We start from the raw sequence: 14,312 nt of genomic DNA on the forward strand, positions 1-14,312 counted from the left end.
CCTTTTCTGAGGGTCAGATGTCCCCCAAATCATCCTGAGGATGCCAGTGCAGAGGAGACTGGTCTGGACTCATGAGGCTGTGCAGGAGTCAAACTGACAAGCTAATTCTCTTTGTACTTTTTTTTTTCTAGGCTGTCTCATCTGCTCACATATTTATTTTTGAGTCTGTTTATCCTATGTGTGATAAAATTGGGACTTAGACATTTTTGGTAGGTGCGTAGATGGAACCTAAAAAAATTCTGTAATGGGGCCTTGCCTTTGTTACCGCAGCGGTTCAGAGATAACCACACACTTAAAGGAACTCAAAACACTTCAGTGAAGATTGACCACATGCCAGAGACAGTGATGGGAGTGCAAATATAAGTAAGTCATTTTTCGTCACTGCAGAGGGTCATGGTGGAGTGGGAAGATGTTCCAGCCACAATGTAATTAGGAGTTCTGATAATGCTTTGGGGCAGAGTGACATCAGCAAAATGGTAAGATAGAAAGCTGCGGCTATTGTTCCCTCACAGAAACAGCAATAACAATGATATAGAGACCTTTATGAGAATTCTAGATTCCAGTCAGGAAGTTGCAGGACCCCAGAAGAGCACAAAGCCAAAAACAGTTGCTTTGAAACAGATAAGAGGAGTGATTTCACTTTACCTGTGTCGGCCCCTCCTCCAAGATGGCACAGTTCAGCAGTGAGAGAGACTGCCTGCAGTTTCTCCTCCTGGGGAAAGAGAGAGTAGAACGTGTCTCCAACATCTCAACCTTTCAGAGCCCTACCTCAGGGCTTGCCTTCCTCCCCACTTATAGCACTGATGGAACCAGCATAGGTTGGAGGCCTGAGGGTAGCTGAGAACAGTGAAAGTGGTGGGTGGCTTGTGGCAGCTGGCATGGATTTGCATGATTGGGAGAAGACCCTCAACTTGAGGCTTCTCACTTATGAGGGAGAGGAGTAAAGAGTGCGTCCAATGTCCTGGCTTTTCTGAGGACAGCCTGAGGGGACTGGTTTCTGTTTAACTTCATTCCTCATTTGCAGCAAGAGACAGGAAGAGAGGTGGAGTTTGCATCCAGCTCTCTGGATTTTTGCAGGGCTGCCTGAGGAATTGATTTCTCTTTGGTCTGATTAGAGGTACGGACAAGGAGCTGCCTGGTTGCCACTGAGAACCCAGGAGAGTGAGGTGGCTTGCTGCTATAGAACCAGAGAACTTGCAGAGCCAAGGACAGATACCAGAGGGAGCAAGAGGTTATGATCTCGTGAACAAATAAACTGGCAAGTTCCTTTAATTAGTACTTTACACGCACAGGTCCAGAGAAAATGCATCAGCAGAAAAGGTTTGAGAGGCCTCCAGATTCTCTAGTGGGCTGACTGGTGAAGGTCCTTCTCGGTACAAAACTAGTTTGTAAAGACTGGGAGAGGTGGCTCTCTTTTCACATGTGTAGATACCAATAGCAAAGTTGAAAGAACATGATGAATGGGCAAACACGACTCAACCAAATAAACAAAATAAATAACCAGAAACCAATCCCAAAGAAACACAGGTATATGATTTACCTGATAAAGAATTCAAAGTAAACTGTCATAAAGATGCTCAACAAGCTCAGGAAAACAATCCATGAATAAAACGAGCATTTTAACAAAGAGATAGAAAATATAAAAAAGGAACAGAAATTTTGGAGCTGAAGAATATAATAGTAGAACAGAAAACCTCACTTGAGGTGTTCAACAACAGACTTGATGGAACAGAAGAAAGAATCAGTGACCTCAAAAGCAGGTAATTGGAAATTATCCAATCAGAGGACCAAAAAAAAAAAAAAAAAAAAAGAGTGAAGAAAGCCTAAGGGACTTAAGGGACTCCATCAGGTGAAAAAGTACATGTATATGGGAGTCTCAGAAGAAGAAGAAGAGAAAGAAAAGGGCAGAAAGCTTATTTAAAGAAATAATGACAGAAAACTTACCAAATCTGGGAAGGAAAATGGACATCCAGATCCAAGAAACCAAAAAAATTCTGTAAAAGATGAATGAAAGAAGTCCACACTGAGTCACATTGTAATCAAACTGTCAGGAGTCAAAGATAGAACTGTGAAAGCAACAAGAGAAATCCACTCATGTCATACAAAGACTCCCCCGTAAGACTGTCAGTGGATTTCTCAGCAGAACCTTTGCAGGCCATAAGAGAGTGGGATGACATATTCAAAGTGCTGGGGGAAAAAAAAAAAAAAGAAACCCCAGCTAACCAGGAATTCTATATCTGGCAAAACTGTCCTTAAAAAAATCAAGGATAGATAAAGACTCCCAGGTAAACAAAAGCTGAGGGAGTTCATCACCACGAGACTTGCCTTAGGAAATGCTAAAGGGAGTCCTTTGAGGTGGAATGAAAGGATGCTAAACAGCAACACAAAAACATTTGAAAGTCTAAAGCTCGCTGGTAATCATATGGACAAATACAGAATACTGTAATGCTGCAGTGGAGGTGTGTAAATCAGTGAATTCTGGTATAGAAGTTAAAAAAATAAAGTATAAAAAAGAACTATACCTATAAAAAATGTTAACAGGTGCACAATATAAAATATGTAACTCATGACATCAATAATATAAAATGTGTATGGGGGGAGAGGTAAAAGTGTAGAGTTTCTGTATGTGATTGAAGTAAGTTGTTATCAACTTAAAGTAAATTTTTATCACTATGTTTTATGTAAGCCCCATGGTAACCACAAGAAAATACTTATAGAAGATACACAAAAGAAAATGAAAAGGAATCAAAGCATGTACCTACCAAAGAAAAAAATCAAATGAAACACAAAGGAAAACAGTAAGAAAGGAAAAGAGGAACAAAAGAGCTACAAGACAGGCAGAAAACAATGAACAAAATGGCAGTAGTAAGATCTTTCTTATCAATAATTATTTTAAATGTAAATGGATTAAACTCCCTAATCAAAAGACTTCACGTGGCTGAATGGATTAAAAAAAAACCAAGATCCAACTCTATGCAGGCTGTAAGAGACTCACTTTAGAATTAAGGACAAATAGAAGCTGAAAGTGAAAGGATAGAAAAAGATACTCCATACAAATGACAACCAAGAGAGCAAGATGGCCAGAAGAAACAGAGGACTTGAACAGTGGTATAGATCAAGTGGACCTAACAGACATTTGTCGAATGTTCCACCCAACAGTGGCAGAATACACATTCTTCTCAAGCACACACAACATTCTCCAGGATAGATCTCATGTTATGTCAACAGAATAAGTCTCAACAAATTTAAGAAGATTGAAATTATACCAGCTATGCTCTCTGATCACAATGGAATGAAACTATAAATCAGTGCAAGGAAAATAGGAAAGTTCACAAACATATGGAAATGAAACAACGCACTCTTGAACAACCAGTGGGTCATAGAAGAAACCAAAAGGAAAATTAGAAAATATCTTGAGACAAATGAAAACAAAAACACAGCATGCCAAAACTTATGGGATGCAGCAAAAGCAGTATTAAGAGGGAAGTTTATAGTGATAAACACCTACATTTAAAAAGAAGATTCTAAATAAACAACCTGACTTTACACCTCAATGACCAAAAAAAGAACAAACTAAGCCCAAAGTTAGCAGAAGGAAGGACATAATAGTGATTAGGGGAAATAAATGAAATACAGAATAGAAAAGCAGTTGCAAAATCAATGAGACTAAGAGTTGGTGTTAACATCAATTTTTTGTTAAATAGCCCCATCTTTTTGTTAAAGGTCAACAAAATTTACAAAGCTTTAGCTAGACTAAGAAAAAAAAGGAGAAGACTCAGATAAAATCGGCAATGAAGGAGGAGACATTGCAACTGATGCCACAAAAATAAGAAGGATTATAAGAGACTCCTATAAGGAGTTATATGCCAGGAAACTGGATAATCTAGAAAAAAATGATAAATGCCTAGAACTATACAACCTGCCAAGACTGAATAATGAAGAATAGAAAATGTGAAAGACCTGTAACTAGTAAAGAGGTGGACTTTGTGATAAAAAAGCCTCCCAACATAGAAAAGCCCAGGACCAGATGGTTTCATTGGTGAATTCTATCAAATTTTTAAAGAAGAATTAATTCAGTTTCTTTTCAAACTCTTCTAAAAGAAATTGAAGAAGAGGGAACACTTCCAGACTCTTTTATGAAGCCAGCATTACCCTGATACCAAAGCCAGAAAAAGACACTACAAGAAAATAAAATTGGAGACCAGTATCCCTGATGAGTATAGATGCAAAAATCCTCAACAAAATACTACAAACTGAATTCAACAGCATATTAAAAGGATCTTACACCATGACCAAATGGGATTTATCACTAGGTGCCATGATGGTTCAACATCTGAAAATAAACCCATGTGATACACTACATGAACACAATGAAGAATAAAAATTACATAATCATCTCAATAGATGCAGAAAAAACATTTGACAAAATTCAACACCCTTTCGTGATTAAAAACATTCAACAAGCTAGGATAGCTTGTTGAATATGAAAAGCCCACAGCTACCCTCATGCTCTGTAGATCCTTTCTTGCCTTTAAGGATTGGATAAAAGACCTAGGTGTCCTTTGTGTCTTCCGAAGTCCCTGTGTAGGTAAATACGGTTGTGTAAGAGAGATGCTCTTTCTTCAGGATGGACACCTCCAGCGTGAAGTTCGATTCCATCCTGTCTCTGTTGCCAGCTGTGTTATCTGTTGCTGCAACTAACTTAGTTAGTTGTCCTCCCTGGCAACTAACTTAGCCATCTTCATTTCTTCTCTCCCTCGGAGCCCACGTAAACCATACCTGTTAAACATTGTTACGATGCTGCTACATGACAGCCCTTTCAGAAACACCCGGTGGCTTGAAACAATAACCATCCCTTTTTCTCACGGTCTGCAGGCCAGCTGCGTGGTTTGATTGGGTCAAAGCCACCTGCTCTTGGCTGGGCTCACTCATGAATCTGTGCTTGGTGAGCCTGGATGACCCAGGATGGCCTCAGTTGAGATGACCCACCTTGACTCCCTGTGGTCGCTCATCTTCCAGCATCTAGCCTGGCTTCTGCTCGTGGCAGAAGGCCCAGGAAGAAAGCAGAGGCTGCGTCGCCTTTGGGGTCTAGACTCAGTACATGCATGCTATCACTTCCACTGCATGTCCCAAGGCCAGCCCTGATTCAGGAGCTGGAGAAATAGACTCTACCTCTTAATGAAGAGGAGCCGCAAGGTCCCACTGAAAATGCTGTAGATGCAGGGACAGGTAGAGAATCTGAGCTGGTTCTGTGTTCAGTCCACCGTGTAGATCGGGAGTCAGCAAACGTTTTCTGTAAATGGCCGAATAGTAAACATTTGAGGCTTTGGGGGCCATTTGGCCTTTGTCATAACTACTCAACTGTGCCGTTGCGATGTGAAAGCAGCCATAGACAATATGTGGAGTGGGCATGGCTGTGTTCCTCTAGAACTTATTTACAAAGTCAGGCAGCAGGCCGGTTTTAGCCCACAAGCTGCAGTTTGCTGTGCTCTGACCTCGACGATCCAGACCAAGTAGGAATCTCAGATGCAGGATCTAGGATGCTGTCCTTCCTGAAAGCATAAGCAGAGGTGTCATCTGCCAGCAGAAGTGCTCTTATTGGAGAGAAGAAATAAAACCAGGTGAGAGGAGCAAGGGCTCCCCTCTAAGGTGTGCAGATGACTATAGTTGACCCTTGAACAACGTGGGAGTTAGGGACACTGACCCCCAGTGCAGTCGAAAAGCCGCATCCTGCTCTCACTGCCTCAAAACCAAAGGAATTGATGAATGACTCACCCAAGGGCAGGAAGCTGAAACAGTCTGGATAGAATCAGGACTCAAACCCTAGTTCTTGTGATTCTACATATTGGGCTCTCTAATCGAACACAAACTTTTCCCCTCACGTAGGTAAAGATCTGTAAAACGAAAATACAGGTATGATACTTATCGAACTAAATCCACGTATAAGTGGACCCACCCAGTTCAAACCTGGGTTGTTCAGGGGTCAGCAGTCTTTGCATCCCTTTGGGTGCCGTATTGAACTTAACACAGGTTAAGTTTATTTCTCATCAAGTCCCTGGAGTTCATTCCTTTTTGTTCCTGTGTTTGGCTGGATTCTCATTTCCTATCCATCTATATCTCCCAGGGGATCCCAGATAGAATTCTTTCCATTTTTCTTTTCTTAAAGTTTTTGGCCATGCCACACAGCTTGCAGGATCCTACTTCCTTGACCAGGGTTCGAACCCCTGCCCTCAGCAGTGAAAGTGCTGAGTCCTAACCACTGGACCACCAGGGAATTCCCTCTTTCCGTTATTTCTGACCTGGATGCCCTCTTCTTACGCTTCTGGTCCTCCTGTCTTTCTTAACCTGAGCTTCAGAAGCGAAGTCACCACCTCCTTCTGGGCCCCCAGGGAAAGGCTCCAATTAGATCTACGGATTAGATCATGTTTATTTTCCTTTACCAATTATGCGTCTGATTGTCAGGACGATGACATGCTCCACCAAAGTTTAAAGATACATTTGTTCTCCAGAGTGACTTTTTGTTTCAATCATTATTGCCTGGAGTTGTTGCTTGACTAGAGATTTGGTTAAATTTCAGGTAACATGAACTTCTTTTTTTTTTTTTTTTTTTTGCGGTACGCGGGCCTCTCACTGTTGTGGCCTCTCCCGTTGTGGAGCACAGGCTCCGGACGCGCAGGCTCAGCGGCCATGGCTCACGGGCCCAGCCGCTCCGCGGCATGTGGGATCTTCCCGGACCGGGGCACGAACCCGTGTCCCCTGCATCGGCAGGCGGACTCTCAACCACTGCGGCACCAGGGAAGCCCATGAACTTCTTTTTAATAGAATGTCCAGGTCTCTGTAATTCTTCGATCTGCTGGCTCGGGTTTTCTTACACGGGCTACCCATTGTGGGTCAGCAGCCTGCCATCTTCTTTTTCCCCTCAGAGATTTTCTTTACCGCATAAAATACAAGGCTATTACCATCTTGTTTTTCTAGAAATGAAAATGAAATCTTTGCTTTCTAATTTTATTCCTTCCCTTTTATTATTGGTTGCCACTGACTTCTGCAATATGATTCTTCCCTGGACATTAATCAGTGGGTATAGTTTTCAGCTTGACATGGCTCAGACTTCAAACTTTTAAAGTAGCAAAGTTGCATAGACAGTCAATAAATCAATAACTATCGCCATTTTATTGCTTGTAAGGTGATTACTCCACTTTGCCTGTAGCGACTTTTCAATTTGATCAAAATGCAGTTTTGTCAGGTCGTGGTTGAGTCCTCCAGATATAAAAATACATAAAGCAATTGAGAGAATCCTGTGCTCAAATATTTTAATAACTACCCTGCACTTCTTTAACCATCTTATTCCGGCACTTTTGTGGTTCCCGTCCTATAATTCAAATTTCCATGCTCTTTGCCAAAGAAATTTTGGTTTAGTGTTTATTCCAACCTCTTGTCTTTGTAAGAGTGTATTATTTTTCTTGCTAACTGGTGGTGAACATTGGTCCTGCTGCAAAGCGTTTTCTCTGTGTCTGATTATTTCTTGTGTGATCTGTAAATCAGGTTCTGATGGTGGTGTAACATGGAAGATGACTTGGTTTATTTGAGATTGTTTTCCAGACAATGGGAGGCGGAATAATAGGAGTGGAATTATTATCTTAGGAAAGGAAGAAATCCTCCACTTTGCTTACTGCCCTGGCAGCAGGCACCCTTTTGACTGTATTTTAAGGAAAATTAGAAGTGAGGGCCTGCACTCAGGGCTGCTTACCCGGGGCAGTGTGCTGCCAGCCTGGTATGGCTCTTTGTCTTAGTCTGTTCCTGCTGCTATAACAAAATACCACAGACTGGATGGCTTATAAACAACAGACCTTTATTCCTCACAGTTCGGGAGGCTGGCAGTCTGAGATCAGGGTGCCAGCATGGTCAGGTGATGGTGCTTTTTCCAGTCACAGATTTCCTATTGTGTCCTTACATGGTGGAAGGGGCAGAGGAGCTCCCTGGGGCCTCTTTTATAAGGGCACTAGTCCCATTCTTGAAGGTACTGCCCTTATGACCCAATCACCTCCCAAAGACCCCACCTTTAATACCATCCTTCGGGGGTTAGGCTTTCAATGTATGAATTTGGGTGGGGAGACACACACGTTCAGACCATAGCATGGCTCACGTGGCAGGTTGTCCTGCCTCCTTGTCATCCCCATGGCATCCCCCCCCGCCCTGGTGCAGAGGACCACTCCCTCTGTGGATCACCTTGGCTCCCACCAGTGAGTTGAGTCTTAGCATTTTCACTCTGCTGTTGCTGTACGTCTCGAGTATCCGCAGAGGTTGTCTCCCTCAGTGGTCCGCTTTATCTCCCAGGAGAACCGGTTACTGGATTGACTACAGTGATTTGGTTTTGAGTGGTATGCCTCAACCCTGTTTCCCCCAGGCCTCTCATGTTGATGCCCTGCTTTTGCAGAAGGTGAGGTTTTCCAGAAATGGTTATAGTTGACCCTCATTATGAGCGGTTGGTTCCGTATTTGTGAATTTGCCTGCTCACTAAAATGTATTTGTAACATCCAGAGCAATACATGGGGCGCTTGCCCAGTCATTCGCACAGTGCACGTGCAGAGCCTCAAAAAGTTTGAGTTGCCAGGAATGCACGATCCCAGCTGAGGTTGGAGAAATTGGTGCTCTGCCGTCTTGTTTCAGTGCCCAGACCAGAAACAAGCGTTCTTTTCACAGTCTCTTTAGTGCCATATTTTTCGCATTTTTGTGCTTTTTTTATTGGTAATTTTGCCGTTTGCAGTGGCCTTGAAATGCAGGGCAGGAGTGTCTGTAGTGTTTCGAGAAGCCTTCTGTCTGTAGCCTTCACGAGAAGGCTGTGCTGGGCCTCATGGAGAGAATATGTTTGTTAGACAAGCTTCCTGCAGCGTGAGTAACAGTGCTGTTTGGCTATGAGTTCAGTGGATGAACCAACGATATATATTTGATAAGGTGTCTTTAAACAGAAACACACAAAACAAGGTTGTATATTGATTGGTTGCTGAAGATGTTCAGCCACCAGAGGCTCGAAGGAACCTAACCCTGTAACTTCTCTTGGGGACGGTGATTTAGTACTCACTAATTCGGTGGCCATGGTGACTTTATAGCACAAAACTACCACAAATAATAAGAAAGTAACATTTGTCAGAAACAGACTCACAGACTTAGAGAATGAACTTACGGTTACTGAGGGGAAGGGTGGAGGAAAGGGATAGTTAGGGAGTTGGGGATTGACATGTACACCTGCTGTATATAAAATAGGTAACCAACAAGGACCTACTGTGTAGCACAGGGAACTCTGCTCAATATCCTGTAACAACCTAAATGGGAAAAGAATTGGAAAAAGATACATGTATATGTATAACTGAATCATTTTGCTGTACACCTGAAACTATCACAACATTGTTAATCAACTATACTCCAATATAACATAAAGATTTAAAAAAAAATTAACGTTTGTGTCTCCCCAAAATTCATATGTTGAAACCTAATCCCCAATGTGATGGTGTTGGGAGGAGGAGCCTTTGGGAGGTGATGAGGTCATGAAAGCTGAGTCCTCATGGATGGGATTAGTGACCTTATAAAAGAGACCCCAGAGAGCTCCACCAGATGAGGACACAGTGAGTAGATGGCCATCTGTGAACAGGAAGTGGGCTCTCACCAGACACTGAATCTCTAAGTAAGTGCCTTGATCTTGGACTTCACAGCCTCCGGAACTGTGAGAAATAAATGTGTGTTGTTGATGAGCCACCCAGTCTGTGGTATTTTTGTTACAGCAGCCTGTGCTCACTAAGACAGACTATATGTATCTTTCATCACAGCAGAGGTGCCTATGCTGAAATGTCTTTCCTGTGCAAAAAAATAGCACACGTGGATTGTTCTGCCAGGTCCGTGCAGATGTTCTGCTCACGTTTTTAACGACAGGTTTTCTCTCCCAGGTGTAAGTAGCATGGTCAATGCAGGAGCGATGAGTGGCTCTGGAAACCTGATGGATTTCCTTGACGAGCCGTTCCCTGATGTGGGGACGTATGAGGACTTCCACACCATCGACTGGCTGAGGGAGAAGTCACGGGACACCGACAGACACAGAAAGGTACATGCTGTTCATAAGGACACTGTGAGGGGAATCCCTTCGGAGGGCTGGGCCATGCTTCTATCGGACAGTCACTGAGCTAGAGCTTGGGTTCATGTGTCGTGTGCTGAGCTAGGTTCTAGAGAAGAGAAGGGCTAGTGGGAGAGGCAGAGATGTGGACAGGTAATTCTAATACCAGGTGCTTTGGGTGGAAGGCTATGTCATACAGAGGTGTGGTGTGGAGGGCAAGGAGTGGGGCTCTGGAACCAGACAGATTGGGTACATCCTGACTTTGACATCTTTAGGCTGGCTGACTTCTGGGGTGCCATTTCTGGACCCCATCTTCTCATCTGTAAGGATGGAGTTAATTATACCAGAAGATTAAATGGGGCTCTATGTGTATGAAAGCACATATTACAGTGCCTGGCCTCTAGTAGGCAGTCAATATATATTTTTATGGGCTGCAGTAAAGTTATGTATCAAGTGCTGTGGGGTCATTTAGGAGGGATGTTTAGGGAGGGAGTTTTTAGAGAGGGTGCGATCTCAGTTGGGTCTTGAAGGATGACTAAGAATTTGCCAGGCAGAGGAAGGGGAAAGGATTCTCATCAGGAGTGGCTTTTTTAGGTCACAGAGGCATGAAATACCGTGGCACATTTAGGCAGTTCAAGGAGCTCTAAGGTTTGGTGGCAGATTCACGGAAGGGAAGGACTAGAGATGAGTCCGGCCACGTGGGCGATGGGGCCACATTGGGAACCACTGAGTAGACCATGAAGAGGAGTTTAGATTTCCTTTTTTTTTTTTTAAGATTTATTTTATTATTTTAAAATTTTTTTTATTTTTGGCTGCGGCGGGTCTTAGCAGCAGCACACGGGATCTTCGTTGAGACATGCGGGATCTTTTCGTTGTGGCGCGTGGGCTTCTCTCTAGTTGTGGTGGGTGGGTTTTCTCTCTCTACTTGTGGCTCACAGGCTCCAGGGTGCGTGGGCTCTGTAATTGTGGTCTGTAGTTGTGGCGCACGGGCTGCAGAGCACATGGGCTCTGTAGTTTATGGCACGTGGGCTCTCTAGTTGAGGTGCGCCAGCTCAGTAGTTGTGGTGCGTGGGCTTAGTTGCCCCACAGCATTTGGGATCTTAGTTTCCTGACCAGGGATCGAACCTGCGGCCCCTGCATTGTAAGGTGGACTCTCCACCACAGGACCACCAGGGAAGTCCCTGGATTTCCTGTTTACTTATTTATTTATTTGTTTATTTTTGGCTGTGTTGGGTCTTCATTGCTGCACGTGGGCTTTCTCTAGTTGTGGCGAGCGGGGGTTCCTCTTTGTTGTGGTGCGCTGGCTTCTCATTGAGGTGGCTTCTCTTGTGGAACATGGGCTGTAGGCGCACGGGCTTCAGTAGTTGCGGTGCGTGGGCTCAGTAGTTGTGGCTCGTGGGCTCTAGAGTGCAGACTCAGTAGTTGGGGTGCACGGGCTTAGCTGCTCTGCAGCATGTGGGATCTTCCTGGACCGGGGCTCGAACCCGTGTCTCCTGCAATGGAAGGTGGATTCGCAACCGCTGTGCCACCGGGAAAGCCCTGGATTTCGTTTTCATGGCCACAGGATACAAGAGAGATGCACTGCCAGGGGAGAAACAGGAAGCTTGGAAATGAGCTCAGGAGAAAGAGGAAGAAGATCTGACAGAGGGCAGTGAAGTGCCGATGGAGAGAGGCTTGGGGTCCAGATCCTTCACAGGAGCCATTGCCAGGATGGAGGTGGGCAGTGGGGCCAGGATGACACCCTGGCTGTGGTCAGAAGAGGGTGATGCCTTGGATGACGAGAGGAGGGAAAGGGGACGCGGCAGATTTCAGGGGGAGGCCGCTGAGTTCGGTTTCAGGCGCTATGAGTTTGAACTGTTTGTCCAGCCTGTGGCTGGAGCGGGTAGGCAGGCGAGAGAAGCCTGTGCCGTTCAAGGGCAGGGTCAGGGCTGTTGGTGGAGCGTGAGGGGTCCTTGGCATGCGACTGGGTGCTGAAGCTTTAGAAGCGGCCCAGGTGGCCTGGGTCTGGAGAGAGAGGTCAGGAGCAGTTGGGCCCCAGAGCAGTGCCAGAGTTAGTGGGTTCTGGGGGGCAGACTGGGGCTCAGTGACGGATGCTTAGCGGAAGCAGATAGAGGTGAAGGAGGGCAGCCAGCAGAGTGGCCACAAGTGAAAGGCGGGAGAGAGTGGCGAGGACGGGGCCCCCTCCACGGAGGGGTCAAGTCGGAGACGAAGCAGCCGTGAGGGGGCCGTCGGCGACCGAGGGCGAGCAAATCCAGCGCAGCGCGTGTCCGCTCAGCGCCGGTTCCTTGGCTCGCAGCCTCGCCCGCACGTGCGCATGCTCTATATGGCTGCTCCTGTGCTACAACAGCAGAGTCCAGTAGTTGCCACGGAGACCATCTGACCTGCCGAACTGAAAATATTTACCTTCTGTCTCTTTACAGAAAATGTTTGCAAGCCCTTGCTCGAAAGGGTTATGAGGGGAATGATGATCTCAGGAATGTAGGTTTCTGTTAACACAGGGAGGCAAACGGGTGCTCTTACAATGTGTTTAGATGTAACCATCTGCCTGGAAAGCGTGATCCAGGCTGGCTCATTCAGCCTTCTTGCTGTTAATCAAAACTACAGTGAGGTATCACCGCACACTGGTCAGAATGGCCATCATCAAAAAATCTACAAACAACAGTGCTGGAGCAGGTGTGGAGAAAAGGGGACCCTCCTACACTGTTGGTGGGAATGTAAGTTGATACAGCCAGTATGGAGACCAGTATGGAGGTTCCTTAAAAAACTGAAATTAGAGTTATCACGTGATCCGGCAATCCCACTCCTGGGCATGTATCCAGAGAAAACTCTAACTTGAAAATATACATGCACTCCAATGTTCATAGCAGCGCTATTTACAATTAGCAGTAATCACGCCTCGGATAAACCTCATTGGCTATGATACTGCCACTGCACAAAGCTAACAGCACTATTGACAATAGCCACGACATGGAAGCAACCTAAATGTCCACTGACAGAGGAATGGATAAAGAAGGTGTGGTACATGTATACAATGGAATATTACTCAGCCATGAAAAAGAATGAAATAATGCCACTTGCAGCAACATGGATGGACCTAGAGATTATCATACTGAGTGAAGTAAGTCAGAGAAAAACAAATATCATATGATGTTGCTTATATGTGGAATCTAAAAAGCTGGCACAAGTGAACTTATTTACAAAACAGAAACAGACTCACAGACATAGAAAACCAACTTATGGTTACCAAAGGGGAAAGAGGGTGGGGGAGGGATAAATTAGGAGTTCGGATGAACAGATACACACTACCGTATATAAAATGGATAAACAATAAGGTCCTACTGTATAGCACAGGGAACTATATTTAATATTTTGTAATAACCTATAATGGAAAAGAATCAGAAAAAGAATATATAGGTATAACTGAATCACTTTGCTGTACACCTGAAATTAACATTGTAAATCAATTATACTTCAGTTAAAAAAAGAAAGCTCTTGGGACTTCCCTGGTGGTGCAGTGGTTAAGAATCCACCTGCCAGTGCAAGGGACATGGGTTTGAGCCCTTGTCTGGGAAGATCCCACATGCCGCGGAGCAACTAAACCCGCGTGCCACAGCTACTGAGCCTGCGCTCTAGAGCCCACGAGCCACAGCTACTGAGCCCATGTGCCACAACTACTGAAGCCCACACGCCTAGAGCCTGTGGTCCGCAACAAGAGAAGCCACTGCAATGAGAAGCCCATGCACCTCAACGAAGAGTAGGCCCTGCTCGCCACAACTAAGAGAAAGCCCGCGCACAGCAACGAAGACCCAACGCAGCCATGAAGAAAGGAAGGAAAGGAAGGAAGGAAGGAAGGAAGGAAGGAGGGAGAGAGGGAGGGAGGGAGGGAGGAGGGAGGGAGGAAGAAATGAAGAAAGAGAAGGAAAGTTCGTTCTTGTTGTTAACGTGTAGCTTGGAAAATGAAAGAAGGAATTGAAGTCTTTGTCGAAGAGGGTCTTTTGTGAACAGACCTTACGATTTAGGCTAAAATAATGATTTGTATTCAAAACGGTGACACCGAAGTGATGTCTTCCTTCAGAATGGCTTTGAAATAATCAAAGATCACATCACACTTAGTGAGGTTTTTTTAAGTAAGTGAACTTTTTTGGATTCTTTGGAGACTACCATGGCATCTTTCTAGCTCTGTGAACTAGAAAGCCCATTTAACCACTGT

The 14,312-nt window shown here is 44.7% G+C and overlaps 1 protein-coding gene across 1 annotated transcript in view; it reads left to right on the forward strand.

Moving 5' to 3' along the window:
- Positions 1-14,312, forward strand: part of LOC309978901 (H(+)/Cl(-) exchange transporter 4-like) — a gene marked incomplete at its 3' end in the record, with an annotated part of 164,979 nt that overhangs the window by 27,735 nt on the left and 122,932 nt on the right. Inside the window, 1 exon segment of the mRNA XM_082865565.1 lies at positions 9,939-10,093. Coding sequence (XP_082721691.1) covers positions 9,950-10,093 — 144 coding nt within the window. The 5' untranslated portion in view covers positions 9,939-9,949.

Source organism: Leucopleurus acutus, assembly GCF_964270905.1.
Source record: "Leucopleurus acutus genome assembly, chromosome: Y".
In the NCBI taxonomy this organism is placed as follows: Eukaryota; Metazoa; Chordata; class Mammalia; order Artiodactyla; family Delphinidae; genus Leucopleurus; species Leucopleurus acutus.